Source organism: Tamandua tetradactyla, chromosome X, assembly GCF_023851605.1.
Source record: "Tamandua tetradactyla isolate mTamTet1 chromosome X, mTamTet1.pri, whole genome shotgun sequence".
NCBI lineage: Eukaryota > Metazoa > Chordata > Mammalia > Pilosa > Myrmecophagidae > Tamandua > Tamandua tetradactyla.
The window spans coordinates 66,437,893-66,451,209 of NC_135353.1; the positions used below are offsets into that span (position 1 = coordinate 66,437,893).

The 13,317-nt window shown below is 38.0% G+C and overlaps 1 protein-coding gene across 1 annotated transcript in view; it reads right to left on the reverse strand.

Moving 5' to 3' along the window:
* The window catches only part of NRK (Nik related kinase), a 176,820-nt gene extending 164,740 nt beyond the window's left edge, over positions 1–12,080 (reverse strand). The window contains exons 1-2 of the mRNA XM_077145558.1: positions 12,024–12,080; positions 4,994–5,059 (exon numbers count right to left, since the gene is read on the reverse strand). Of these exons, the coding sequence (XP_077001673.1) occupies positions 4,994–5,059; positions 12,024–12,080 (123 nt within the window). The remainder of the gene's footprint in view (positions 1–4,993; positions 5,060–12,023) is intronic.
* Positions 12,081–13,317: the final 1,237 nt, after the last annotated feature.

Below are 13,317 nucleotides of genomic sequence, written 5' to 3' on the forward strand. Positions count from 1 at the left end.
AAAACTATCTCATGTAAATAAAGCTTCTGTAAACTTCTACCTTTTCTAACACAGAGGTTTATACTTTGAACATTTGATGGCAGAGTGTATCATCCACCTCTGGCTCTGAACAGGTATGCATAAAATTCTTAGGGATTATAAATGTATTCGAGACCTAGACTATAGTAGATGTTCATGAAGATTTGGACTTCTGGCTTCTGATGAGGACATGGAAAGCTGGTAAGAGTTCCAGTTTAACCTAGCAAAAAGAGAGCGTGAATAACTTAGAAAATCATAAATTTCTTGAACCCACAGAGAGATGTAGTCTCAGAACAACCAACCAGCTTGAAGTCTGAAAAAAGAGAAGCACCAGGTAGAAGAAATGGGACATCAGCACTGGCTCACCTGGGGCAGCAGGGTAAGGGCACATTCACCAAAGAAACTGGTAAAATGAATTCAACTAATCTTTTAATGAGTTGCTAAAGGCCAATGGTGTATTAGTATGAGAGTGCAGAATACCTGAGATCCACAGACTGAGGGGAATTCATACACATACAAAGGCTCTTCTCAACAGATTTGTGGTACAGGCCTGGTGAGAATCAACCACTGTGGGAAAGTCATGGAGCCAAGCCCAGTTCATTTCTCTCAAAGAACAAAAGTCCTAAGCCCTATGTAAGGGCATCAAACTATTTTGCCCCCATGGTACAGATGAAGACCTGGTGGAGCTTTGGGAAAGGTAAAGGAATAAAAACCTCTATTTCTGGAGTAGGGGCTGAAACTAGTCCTGGCCCAAGATCATTAGCAGTGTTCTCTCACTTGAGGAGGAGAACATAGCTAAGTCCCACACTCAAGACCCAGCAGTACAGTCTGCCTAATACTGAGGTTGAATTGGGAAAAAGAAAATCCCTCCTTACTCATTACCATCAGGTTATCAAGAACTGAGTAAGGGGTGGGCCACGGTGGCTCAGCAGGCAGGAATGCTTGCTTGCGATGCCAGAGGACCTGGGTTCGTTTCCCGGTGCCTGCCCATGTACAAAAAAAAAAAAAAAAAAAAAAAAAAGCCAACACATTTCTGGAAAAAAAAACTGAGTAAGAAGCAACAGTAATATACCACTAGGGGAGGGGCAAGAGCATGAAGAGAGAACCTCACTGAGGCACAGGTGCACAGGGCACAGAGACAGCCTAAAGTTGAGGATAGAGAAGGAACATTGAGAAACACACTCCTCAAGCCGATCCCACTCTAAGCACAAGGTAACAGAGGAATTTGAGGTTGGTGGGGAACTGAGAGTAACCATAGCAAAAACATAAGCCAAATCTAGCCCATCTCCTCATTAGACCAATTCAATCTCCCATGCTAACGACCTTGTAGAAAAAGTGTGCCCATTCTGAAGTGTAGATAATATTCATTTCAACCCCTATTGTTCTATATACTATGTCTGATATTCAAAGTTTTGAATTTTGAATTTTGAAATTTTGAAAATACCCATTCTCAAGAGATGAAACAATATCACTGCACTCAAAGATGGCTTAGATGTTGAGACTGACAGTATTCAACATAACTGTGATTAATTTAATATGTGAAAGATTTAATGGAAGTATGAAAATGCTAGAAATGAAAAACTAACAGAGATGAAGAATGCCTCTGTAGACTTGAAACAGTTGATAAAAGAATCAGTGAAATCAAAATAGTTAAAAAAATAATTATCCAAAATGAAACACAAAGAGAAAAGAGAATGAAAACAAACGAACATACACAAAACCAGAATAGAGCAGCAGTGGAATTATATCAAATGGTCTAACCTAAATGATATTGGACTTCCAGAAGAAGAAAGAGAATGTGGCAGAAGAAATATTTGACAAGATAAAAGCCAAGAATTTCCCCCAAATAATGAAATATGTCGAATCACATATCCAAGAAGTTCAGAGAACCCTAAGCATGATAAATAACCCATCAAACCACTCACACACATACACACATGCACGCACGAACTGTACACACATACATGCAAAAAAAGCCTTATGTTTATCATATTTAAATAGTTGAAACATAAATATAAAGATAAAAGTCTTGATGACAGTCCTAGTAAAAAAACAAAGGAAGAAAGATAAATAGAGCAGACTTTAGAAACTATGTGAGCCAGAAAACATTGACATAATGATGCAATATCTTTAAAGTGCTGAAAGAAAAAAAATTAGCTGTCAACCCAGAATTCTATACCTAGTGTAAATATATTTTTTAAATGAAGGAGAAATAGACTTTTTCATACACACAATTACAGGGAATTCATTTACCAGAAGATCTGCACTATAAGAGATTTTAGAAGAAGTTCTTCAGGCAGGAATAAGGATCCTAGAAATAGATAAAATGACGTTAAATACAAAATAAATTTTTCTTATTTTTAATTGTTCTAAAGGATAATTGAATATCTAAGACAGGAATATTATAGTGAACATAAGGTAAAGAGTAGTAGTCGTGTGTGTTTATAGCATATGCATAAATAAAATATATAACAAACACAACCATTGCACACAAAATAGGATGAAAGAATTGGAAGTATACTTTTACATTATACTCCCATTATACAGTGAAATTGAATAGACAGACTTGAAAACAGACTTGATTATGTTAAGATGTACACTGAAAATCTAGATTGCAATTCTATGTATTTATCCAAACTCACACAAATGTTCATTTAACAGGGTGAATTTTACTAGATAGGTATTATATCTCAATGAAGTTGAGTTTTGTTTTTTAAAAGATAGTTGTCATGCGAACTCATCTTTTTACCCATTTAACTTTTTTTCTTTTTATGGCAGCACACTTCTGACAGCTAATGAAGACAATCTTCCTCAAGTACCTTACCCTGTCTTTGTTTTCTGTTTTTTTTTTTTACCTTATATGAATCTGATTCTTTTTATTTCTAAGATCTGGTGGAGGAAATTATTTTTTATCTTTGAATGAGAACACATATACACACATACAAGCGCACACATGTCTCTCTGGAATTAAGATGCATATAGAAGGGTACAAGGGTAGTTCAGTGGTAGAATTTTTGCCTGCCAGGCTGGAGACCTGGGTTTGATTCCTAACCCATGCACTTCCTGGAAAACAAAGAAACAAGCAAAGAAAGAAAGAAATGTTGACAAACAAAAATTCAACATACGCTGCTGCAACAATGGGATACTCACACGGAAAAAGAATGTGACCCCCGCCATACAACATACAGAAAAATAAAAGACGGATATAGAGCCATAGAGCTGAAAATATGCCATAAAGAGGATCAATTGTTTCTATGTATAAGGTGTCCATGTATAAGTATTTATGTATGAAGTGGCGAAACTGATCCCATATCAAACAAATGCTAACTAATCATTCAGTCTGGAATTGCAACTGAGATAGCATATATAATATATTTGGGTCTGTAGCACCTCACTACAGCTTATTAGTCCCATTAACAGGTAAAGTTAAAAAATGGTTTGATAAAACTTTTGCCATGAATACTGGTTTTCTCTCTCCTCCTTTTACTCACTAAGAGGTCTTTCTGCCTTTATGACCTTTCCACATACTTTTTCTTCTACTTAGCTTCTATGCAGTAAGGTTGTATTTTTGTGCAAATTTGTAAAATCCTTCCCACCCCTGCTGGGGAGATAAATTGGGAAAGGAGACCCAGGAATATGATAGTGAACATAACGTAAAGAGTAGTAGTCGTGTGTGTTTATAGCATATGCATAAATAAAATATATAACAACCACAACCATTGCACACAAAATAGGATGAAGGAATTGGAAGTATAGTTTTACACTATACTCCCATTATACAGTGAAATTGAATAAACAGACTTTTTTTCAAAGGCAGATGTAGCTCCTAAAGTTACAAGGCTTGATAAGCAGACAGAGCTCTTGTCTGAATTAGAGAGATGTCCTTTCCTCTGGGCCGATATCAAAACACCTTTACCAACCCATGTGTAGAGGATCTGTGGTCAGTCTAGAATAAAGATAGTCCCAGAAACAGTGATCTCATTTTTGATGGACAGGTCTTGGAAAAGGTAGCATTGCATTTGTATAGAACTTTATACAAGACTGAAGAAACTCTACATGTTAGAGAGGCAGAAGGGTACTTAATCAAGGTGACGGAACTACTCAAGCCCCTCCCCTCCAACTACTCCACAACATCACCACTGCCTGTACCCAGAATGCATTAATATCATCTTCCAAAATCACACCTTTGCTTGGCTGACTCATATTAATCTATCGCGTATTAGCTAAAATTGTCACATCCACAGGGAGGCCCACACTCACACTTCAACCTAAATAAAATCCTCTTATTCTATTCCTTCATATCACTGGGAGTTTTCTTAAAGAACATATATTACAATTGTAATTATTTAGCTATTTGTGTGCTTATGTATGTACTATGTGTGCCACACACACACACACTTAATCACACATTTCTAGATTACAAGTTCAAAAGATCAGGGATCCTGTCTTTTTAGAAATTATCACAGTGCCTGGCACATACTTGGTGCTTAATAATCACTAAATAAATGCAGATTTTTTCTTGTTAGAGTCTTAATCATGCATTTGTGGACACTCATATACACAATATAATATAGAATGTGATGTAAAACTTTCCATTTTATACCATTCAATTTAAAAGTAGAATGTGAGTACATAGAATGGTTTGGATGTATAATATACAAATAAGTGATCTGGGTATGTCCTATTTGAATCATTTCTCTTTTCCAACGTGTGGTTTCATTTTATTATTTTTGTGCTAGTGATTTTTAGGCCCTATGTTTGGTTGGTTGGTTCATTATAGATTCAACAATCTATTCCTTTTGTAGCAATAAATAGTAATTCTTACAATTGTTATTGAGCTATTTTAATTTGATTCATCTCTCAAAGGGAAACATTTTTTAAATGTTTCATTTTACATTATTTGTTTTGCAGTTTGGGATGACTCAATCATTGTTTTTATTATGAAATGAAGAATGGATAAGCTAACTTTACTTACCAAGTAGATTCTGCCATAAGTACCAAGACCAATGGTTTTATCCAGTGAGAATATTCCAGTTGGGTCCTGAAAATTTAGAATAAAGTCTATCAGTCATCTTGGGAAAATAGCTAACCATTCAATTATCTTGAATTGTATTTCCAATCTACCTTCTTCCCTTAGAATTTTCATCGGAAGAACCTAAATTTAATTTAGCAAAAACTAGACATGTCACAATTTCCCTGTACCGAGTATAGTCATTTGTAAAAAGGAAACACTGGTATGGACATTTAATGGCTGTTTAACGAATTATCATAAAGCTGTAAAATGTACACAATTATATAAAGTGGAGGCATATTCATGATGTATAATTAGAAAGATAAATAAAATAGAAGTAAGTTCATTTACTTGCAATTGAATATTTATCTTTTGAGTGCTAACCTCACAGGCAGAAAGTGACATACAGCAATGAGGACTAGATATTGGATACACTGTCTTGATGACTTATTGCCATAATAGCAACTCTTAAGAAAGAAATATGGTCTTTCTAAATATGAATAAAAAACTCAATTAAAAGAGCATTGTTTCTATAAAAGCTAGACAATATTGTTTCTGTTCTTTAAATGAATCTTTTAATCAGTTGAATACTTTTCAATGCCATAAATTTACTAATGATAGATTTTCTGTATCTTAAGCCTAAAGATGGCATCATAGGAGACAAAATGTAACATGCTGAGGGATACCTTCTTAAGGCTTCCATATTTATCCTCAAACATTGTTTCCTTACCTTAAAATATGGGTATTTCTTTCTCATTCAACACAAAATACAGTATTTTTTAAAAAAAATTTACTGCTGCTCAGACTTTTAATCTAGTGTCCTTTTTGCAATTTTAGCAAAATTTCTATGATATGAATTGATGCCAATTTATACACAATATGGTAGGAACATTGGCAAATTCTTGGAAATTCACATGCTTTATAGAAAGTACTCTTTATAAATCACAAACTTTGTGTAAGCCTTTTGAAAACATTTATTCATCTTTAAAAGTGCGCTAAACAGAAAAAAAACTTTTTAGTGTATGCAAAGCATATGACTAAAATTATAGACCACCAAAACTGATGTGATATTTGTGTCATTTAACAAAACTGTCATTGGAAAATAGCACATCTCTGGGATTACTTCGGTCAAAAAGTGTTAAACTGAACAGAATCAGGCAACATGAGTTTTAGCCCAGGCTCTACCATGAATTAACTATGTGACTCTGGGCTGATTATTTACTATCATTGGGACTTAGTTTTCTCAAATATAAAATGAAAAGTGTGTCAAGTGACCTCCTGGTTCTTCAATTCTACAGGAAAAAATCAGATTCCATCATTCTAAAATCCAGATGTTTCCTCGGGATGAGTGCAACCATTGTTTGAGAAAGCAGCAGCTTACTTTCTCAAAATTGTCATTAATATTAATGTCACAATACTCACAATATCACTGTTAAGCAAATAGTTCAGGGAACAGACTTCCATAAAAATATGAAAGTTGAAATTTTTGAGGATTCAGGTAAAGTAAATATATATAGTGCCCTTGATAGTAAACATATCACTTTGGTTATAATTCTTTGAAAGCTTAATGGGAAAAAATTAGTCCACAAAGGAGTTGCTAAGGATGAAGACTTTATCATGGTGGCACATTTTTTATAATAAACATTCTTAATTCTGGAGAAACAACTTCTGAAAATCTGTCAAAAGAATCAAACAGATTAGATGATTCCTACTGGTAAAGCATTCTTAGTTTATAGCCAAAGCTGTATTTTAGCTGAAAAGGACACCATATATTAACAAATCGCTTTATTGTCTGTACCATCTTTATTTCACAAACTGTTAAATTTTTCTAATCTATTCATCGAGTCCTCAATAACATAAGTACCTTCACTCAGATTTGAACTCAAGTATCTAATTACTCAAAAAAAGACATCAATTATATACCGGGGCAATAAAGTATCTATGAAAATGCATGGAGAACTTATTTTGTCTATATTCAAGTTATTAGGAATCTTTCTTCTGTTTGCAAATGATCAAAACATCTTAATTTTCTTTATGCTCATGTTTAATTAAAGAACTATTACTTCTTAATTTTTTAAAGGTAGTTCAGTAAAGAATCTATTTCAAGACTGTATTTTCCCATTAGTTTTATGCATTATTTATTGTTCCTACAACTCCACAATAGTATCTCTTTCAAGACTGAATGATTGTCAAACTTGGAAAAGAAGTTAACAGGACTAAGCTCATTAGTAGGATTATAAGACCCGATTTCTCATATTATATTTTCTATTGAATTATAACCAGAACAAGTTTTTTCTGAGCTCCAAAACAAGAAAGCATTGAAAAGGACCCTCTTTTTGACCACTGAGAAATTAAAAGGTCTCCATCAGAGGACTCTACATTATTACTTAGTTTTCTGCCCTACAACTCCAAGACAAAGGGAAAAAAAATCAGGAGTATGATCTTTACATCTATGACTGTGATATCAATTTGAAGATTTTGGGGGCTTTGTTATGCTTTGGTGTCACTTTTGGATAAATAAAATGGTTAATAAACAATAAATCTTTATTTATGAATGCTTTTCTCATGAAAAATTACTAAAATCTGTGTCTTAAAACATTTTTGAACTATAAAGTTAGGCCAATACTTTATACTTTTGTCATATCTTTCTATGCAATCTAAAAGTCTTAGTCTGGCTGCCCCCTGAAATTCAGAATTTTGAGAGGTGTTTGTTTTTTGAATTCAAGGGAAGGGGAAAGAGTAAGTACCTTGATGGGTAATTTTATTAAGGGGGGAGGTGACAAGAAGAAAAATGGTCTTTAGAAAGCAATATTCGGTGGTCAAGGGAGATGTTCAAAAGCAACGATTATTTGACAGAATCCAACATGACAGAGGTTAAGGAGAAATGGGACATATAAATGGTCAATATGACTAGAAGGAAAGTCGCGAGTCAAATGTGAGTTGTGATTTTAGATTTGGAATAGTAAGGAAGGAGAACACTGTCCAGTAGCTGAGCAGCAAAAGGAAGACAATTACCTAGAAGGAGAGAGAGCAGAGGCTTAAAATGAAACAAAACTAAAACAAAAACAACTAGTAACAGTGATATGATGAAGAGAGTTTCTGAAGAGAGAACCAGAAGATGGTGGATATGAAAAAGATAGATGCCAAAATTTAGGACATAGTTGGAGGTATGAGCTTTAAAGTTCAAATGGAGAGTTTAGAAAGGAACATCTCTTTCTCTAAATCACTGTTTCTCAAACTGTGTGTGGACTGCGTGGACTCACTACGTGAGAATCATCTGTGTAATCTTGTCAAAATAGAGATTCCTTGACCCTACCATAGAACTATGAAGTCAGAAACTCTAGAAGTGGGTCCAATTAATCCTCAATTTACGAAGTTCCCCAAATGATTCTTGTGCACTGTTGTGTGAAATCCAATGCTCTAGCGACTGGAAAAATGAAACATCAGATTGAAATACAATGACATGCTGAATCGATTCTCTGGGATACTTAATGGAGAATATGCTGCAAATTTGTTAATTGGGGGAGACTCAAAGGCAAAACCACTTCAAAACAGGAGTTAAGTGTCTTGGTAAAGTGGAAAGGTTCTCATGACTGAATTGTGGAAAGCAGACTTGGTCTGGGTGGTGGAAGTGTGAGAGCACAAGCAGTTATATTTAAATATAAACCTAATGTAATTCAAATATAGTTTTTGGATCATGTGCTATTTCAGATCACCTCTGCCACTAACTGTCTTCCAGGCCTGTCTAATCCTGACCCCAATATAGATTAGGACTACACATGGCAGTGTCAAATACCAAGGCCACAGCCTTGAGGAATGCCATTACCATACTGGGCACAGAAGGAAAAAGGGACTATCGTAGTGAAAGACATGCCAGATTTGGAGATGAAGAAATAGTTTCCAATTCCAAGGATTGAAGGTCACAGGCATGGTAGAAAAAAAAATGCACACACACACACAGGTAGTGATAGAAGGCAAGGTATGCAGACACATGTACACACATACATGCATATACAGATATACATAAAGACATAAGGCTTTGCAATTCTCTTTTCAAAAAGAAACCACAAAACTCTGTACTTTCTTTTTTGTTTGATCACCAATAGGAAATATTTGTTCAATAAAAAACAGGAAAATTACAGCCACCCTTTAATTAACAAATATAATGTAGTTGAACTTTTCCTCTCTTGTAATTACATTGGCTCTCATTTTATTTTTCTAACTTTAGGGCATTCTTCAAAAAAAATTAAAAATTCAATTTTCTCTGCCTTTCCCTATTCCCCCAAGTTACACTCTCTCTTACTATTTTAAGTTTAAAAATAATGTTTAATGACTAAAATAACAAAAGTTCCAAATAACTTTTCCCTTCTTTCTTTAAATCCAAATTAACGCAAGCCTGGCTTGTCTCTTTTGACCATTTAGCTGGCCAGCCCTACCAAGACCATAATATGCTAATCTTCAAACTAGACCCATTTTTAATTATTCTTCTATTCTTTGCAAGATTCGCTAATTTGCTCAATTTTAAATTCCAAGTTTGGATCTCCCTATATTGAATGTTGCCAATTCGCTATATTTGGTGTTGACAGATGCGAAATTTCTGACTTACACAGCGTCTTATTGAGGATAATTATTACAAGTTAACCCACCATATGCATGTTTCTTTGCTTGCTTTACCATCACTTTCCATCAAGATGCAAACTTCCAAACAACTGACTAGATATTTCTTGACCTCTTCATTTACATTTTACTTCTTCAGAGGCTTGGTAAATAAGTTAAATGCAAAGAAATTCCAAATCACTGAAATACATCCCCGTGACCAAAGCAACAATGGACTTTTATGGTACTCTGAAAACTTGATGTGAAGAAAATTTTAAAGGAGTTGCTGGTTCTCTAGATTTCTAGGAATTGAACTGGGTGTTAGGGGAGGTATGCATAATTTGTACAGAATATCAAACCCTCTATAATGAGACAGAATGGCTTCTATAAAGTTCAGAAATTTAAAAATTGTTAGAAACTGAGGACCTTATGAGTCTTTACTGAAGTCTATAAAATGCGGCCAAACAGTGATACCCTGAGTTTTGTGCCAGTTAACGGCACATTACAATCAATGTCTTCTTCCCCTATCATTCTTACATTAAAAAAATGCCCTCATCTTTCTTCCCTCCCCACTTCTCTCCCCTCCCCCAGAAAACTAATACTCCACTGGCCTACAATATAAAGATTGCAGCCTTTCCCTTATCTCCTCCACTCTCACCAAGTTCTTATGTACAAGGGCCAAGACTGGGTCAGTTAGTCTGGTCTATTTCCACTCTTTTTTGTGTGACAATAAAACCTTTTCTTCTTTTTCTCTTTGGCTTGGAAAGTCCATGCCCTATTATTTGTTTGAGGTATTTCCCTTGCTCTCTTTAGTCATTTTTAGAAAAGAGTTTATTTCAATTTGCCTGTGTGTGGTTTCAAATACTTGCCCTATTTTGCTTTCTTCTTTCTCTCACCAAATACAGAGCATGTTAGAGGAGGGTAACATTTAATTGGCTGCTTTTACACTTCTACTGGGAAGCAAATCTAATCTGAATATGAAAATCCTGTTCAGAAAGGAAACCACCAATTTGGCCCTCTATATTCCAGAAATCTCATGGGTGCAAAATGAAAGGAAGGAATTCTGGGTGTCTGTGAGAAGGAAAATGACCCAACTTTAAAAAGTTCCTTGACTTAATTTTATGAAGTTCCATCAATGACCACAATGCTAACAAGTGTAATTTAACTTAATGTGTTTGGATTGAGGTTTTAGGGTTGTTTTTTTTTTAACAGTCAAGAAAATTTTGCTAAAAGGTTACCCACATGCACCACCTCCCCCCATACTATTGTAGTATAAAATTATATAGGCAAGGTTTGGGGAATACCCCTTTATTTGAAGGGGGCTGGCCTCTGTCATCATGCAGAACACAATCTTTAAATGCCAAATAGGTATAAAAGTAAGGCAATGAGACTTTGAATGGTCCTATAACCTCAAGATTAATATTTAGCTTTTCCCAAAGCAAGCAGACCACTGCCCTGCCCTACAATGCCTGGAGATCATTCCTGTATAGTGCCTGCTTATTCCTTTTCAGAGAGTCCAGGAGCCCTTTGCATTCAAGAGAGGGTGCTAGTGAAATGCCAGTCTAAAAAGGGAACTTGAAAACGGATTTGAGTGGGATCCAATATCAGCCAGAAACCAGATGCCAATGAAATAAACGACACTGCTAAAACAATAAGTCTACTAATAACCATCACGATAATAGCTCACCAATCAATTACATCCTCGCTGGAAAGCTGAACACTTACGAAAAGGAAAACCTATGAGGAAAAGTTAAAGCTGACTAGCTAGGGAGCACAATGCGATTTTTGTTGTTTATTTGTTTGGTGGAGGTGTGTAGAATTCACTTCTTCCCCAAGGAGCTTTGCATTCTTAAACTCGGGCAACACTGACTTGGGGGACATTGCTCTGGTAAGAATAAGAAAGTTTTAGAAAGTGTTACTAAAGTGTGAGAAATGTGAGACTCCAACACTTGACTTGTCTGCCAGGTCACCTCGAAGTAAAAAGTTACCCCGCACGTGGGTACCTTTGCGGGCAAAAGAAACAAAAATCAGCGGTCCATTGTCAATGCGAAGTGCTCTAAGGAATTTACAGGTCGTCTTGCTCTTTGGCCTCGTCTGGAGCCAGGCTAAGACAGTTACCTGAGCGTCCCTAGACGAAGCAAGCTAAGGCACATAATTTAGAGCTCATCCCACTCCACTGCCACCCCTCTCCTGGCGTTCCTTTGACTTTCCATGGAGTTTGGCCCCGACCCCATTTCCGAGGGGGCTTTTCCACATACCCACTCCCAGGGTCCCCCTCTGTTCCCATTGTCTTGTCGAAGTCCTAGTCCAGACTGGCTTGAGGGCGTCCGCCCTCTCCCCCAGTGCTCAGAATCCGCAGAAGTGAGCACTTCGGGGGCGAGGGTGTTTCTCTACTCACCGGCAAGTGTCCCAGATCAGTGATCTCCTTGTCCCTCCAGGCCCCAAGCCCCGCCATGGCTTTGAGCTGAAGTTGAGCCAGCGATTGAAGTGGGCGTGCTGGAAATCTGAGGTGGAATCCGGGGAGAAATTGAAGTGCGGAGAGGGGAAGGAAAAAGGAAAGGGAGAGGGGGAAAGGAGTTGAAGTCCGGGTTTTGAATACAGGAGACAGAGGAGGGGAAAGTGGAGGGAAAAGAGCCAGGAGTGGAGGAAAGCTGGAGTTTGGGAGGCGGGAAAGCAAGTTTGGCTAAGGAGAGAAAAGAGAAGGAGTGTCGGTCCCGGAGACAAATAAGCAAGAGCGGTGCTCCGCTACTGGGAGCGCAGTGTCTGCCCGGGCTGGGTGCGCCTCTTTCAGGGTGGGGAGGGGGCGGTGCAAGGAGGGAGCCCCAGGAGCAGCTGGAAGTGGATTGGTGTAGCGTCACGTCGCCAGGTGGGCAGCCGCGCGGCGGGGAGGCGGGCAAGGGGAGCCACTAGCCGAGGGAGGTGCTGAAGGACTATAACGGTTTGCGAGTCTCCCCTCGCGGCCTCCCCCCGCCCATCGCCCCCTCCCATGTCCATTGCTGCGCCCGCTTCCCCCGCCTCTGCTGACGAGTATTCCACAGGAAACATTTTCGAGGCAGCTGCCAGCCCGGAAAACCGGTCCGGCTCTGCGCTGCTCCCAGTTTGGGCCCCACAGCTCTGCCACAGTCCAAACAGCCCGCGCCCATGTCTCCCCAAGAAACACTTCTGGCTTTTCACAATCTTGTCTAGTTTTTACTTTCTGCCCCTCTGATTTTATTGCTCCATTTACTTCAAAGACCCATCAAGTTAGAGAAGGAAGTTAACTAGCCACTGGGTTATGGATTAGACTTAGACGAACCCCCGTGCGGGCGGGGAGAGGGCACGAGTGGCCCAGGGCTGCCAGAGCTCAGTCTTCGAAGCCACTAGCAGAGGACAGCGCAGAGTGGACAGGGCCGCTGCCTAGTCCCCTCCAGGGGGGTCAGAAACTCTTCTGACCCTGGCCCAGTGGATGACAGGCCTGGGCCGCTCACTCGGAACCGCACAGGTTCACAGGTGTTAGGGGTAGGTTAAGAGAAACATTAAATACCTGAAGATTCGGCTGCCCCAGGTCCGACGTTTGCAGTTCTCCTGGTTCTGAGCGTGCAAAATTCCTGAGCTCTTCCAACACCTCGGCCAGGTTTCACTCATTTTCTCATTCACTGTAAAACATTTCTCTAGCACCCAGGACATTCACCTTCGTTTCTCCCTAAAGAGCA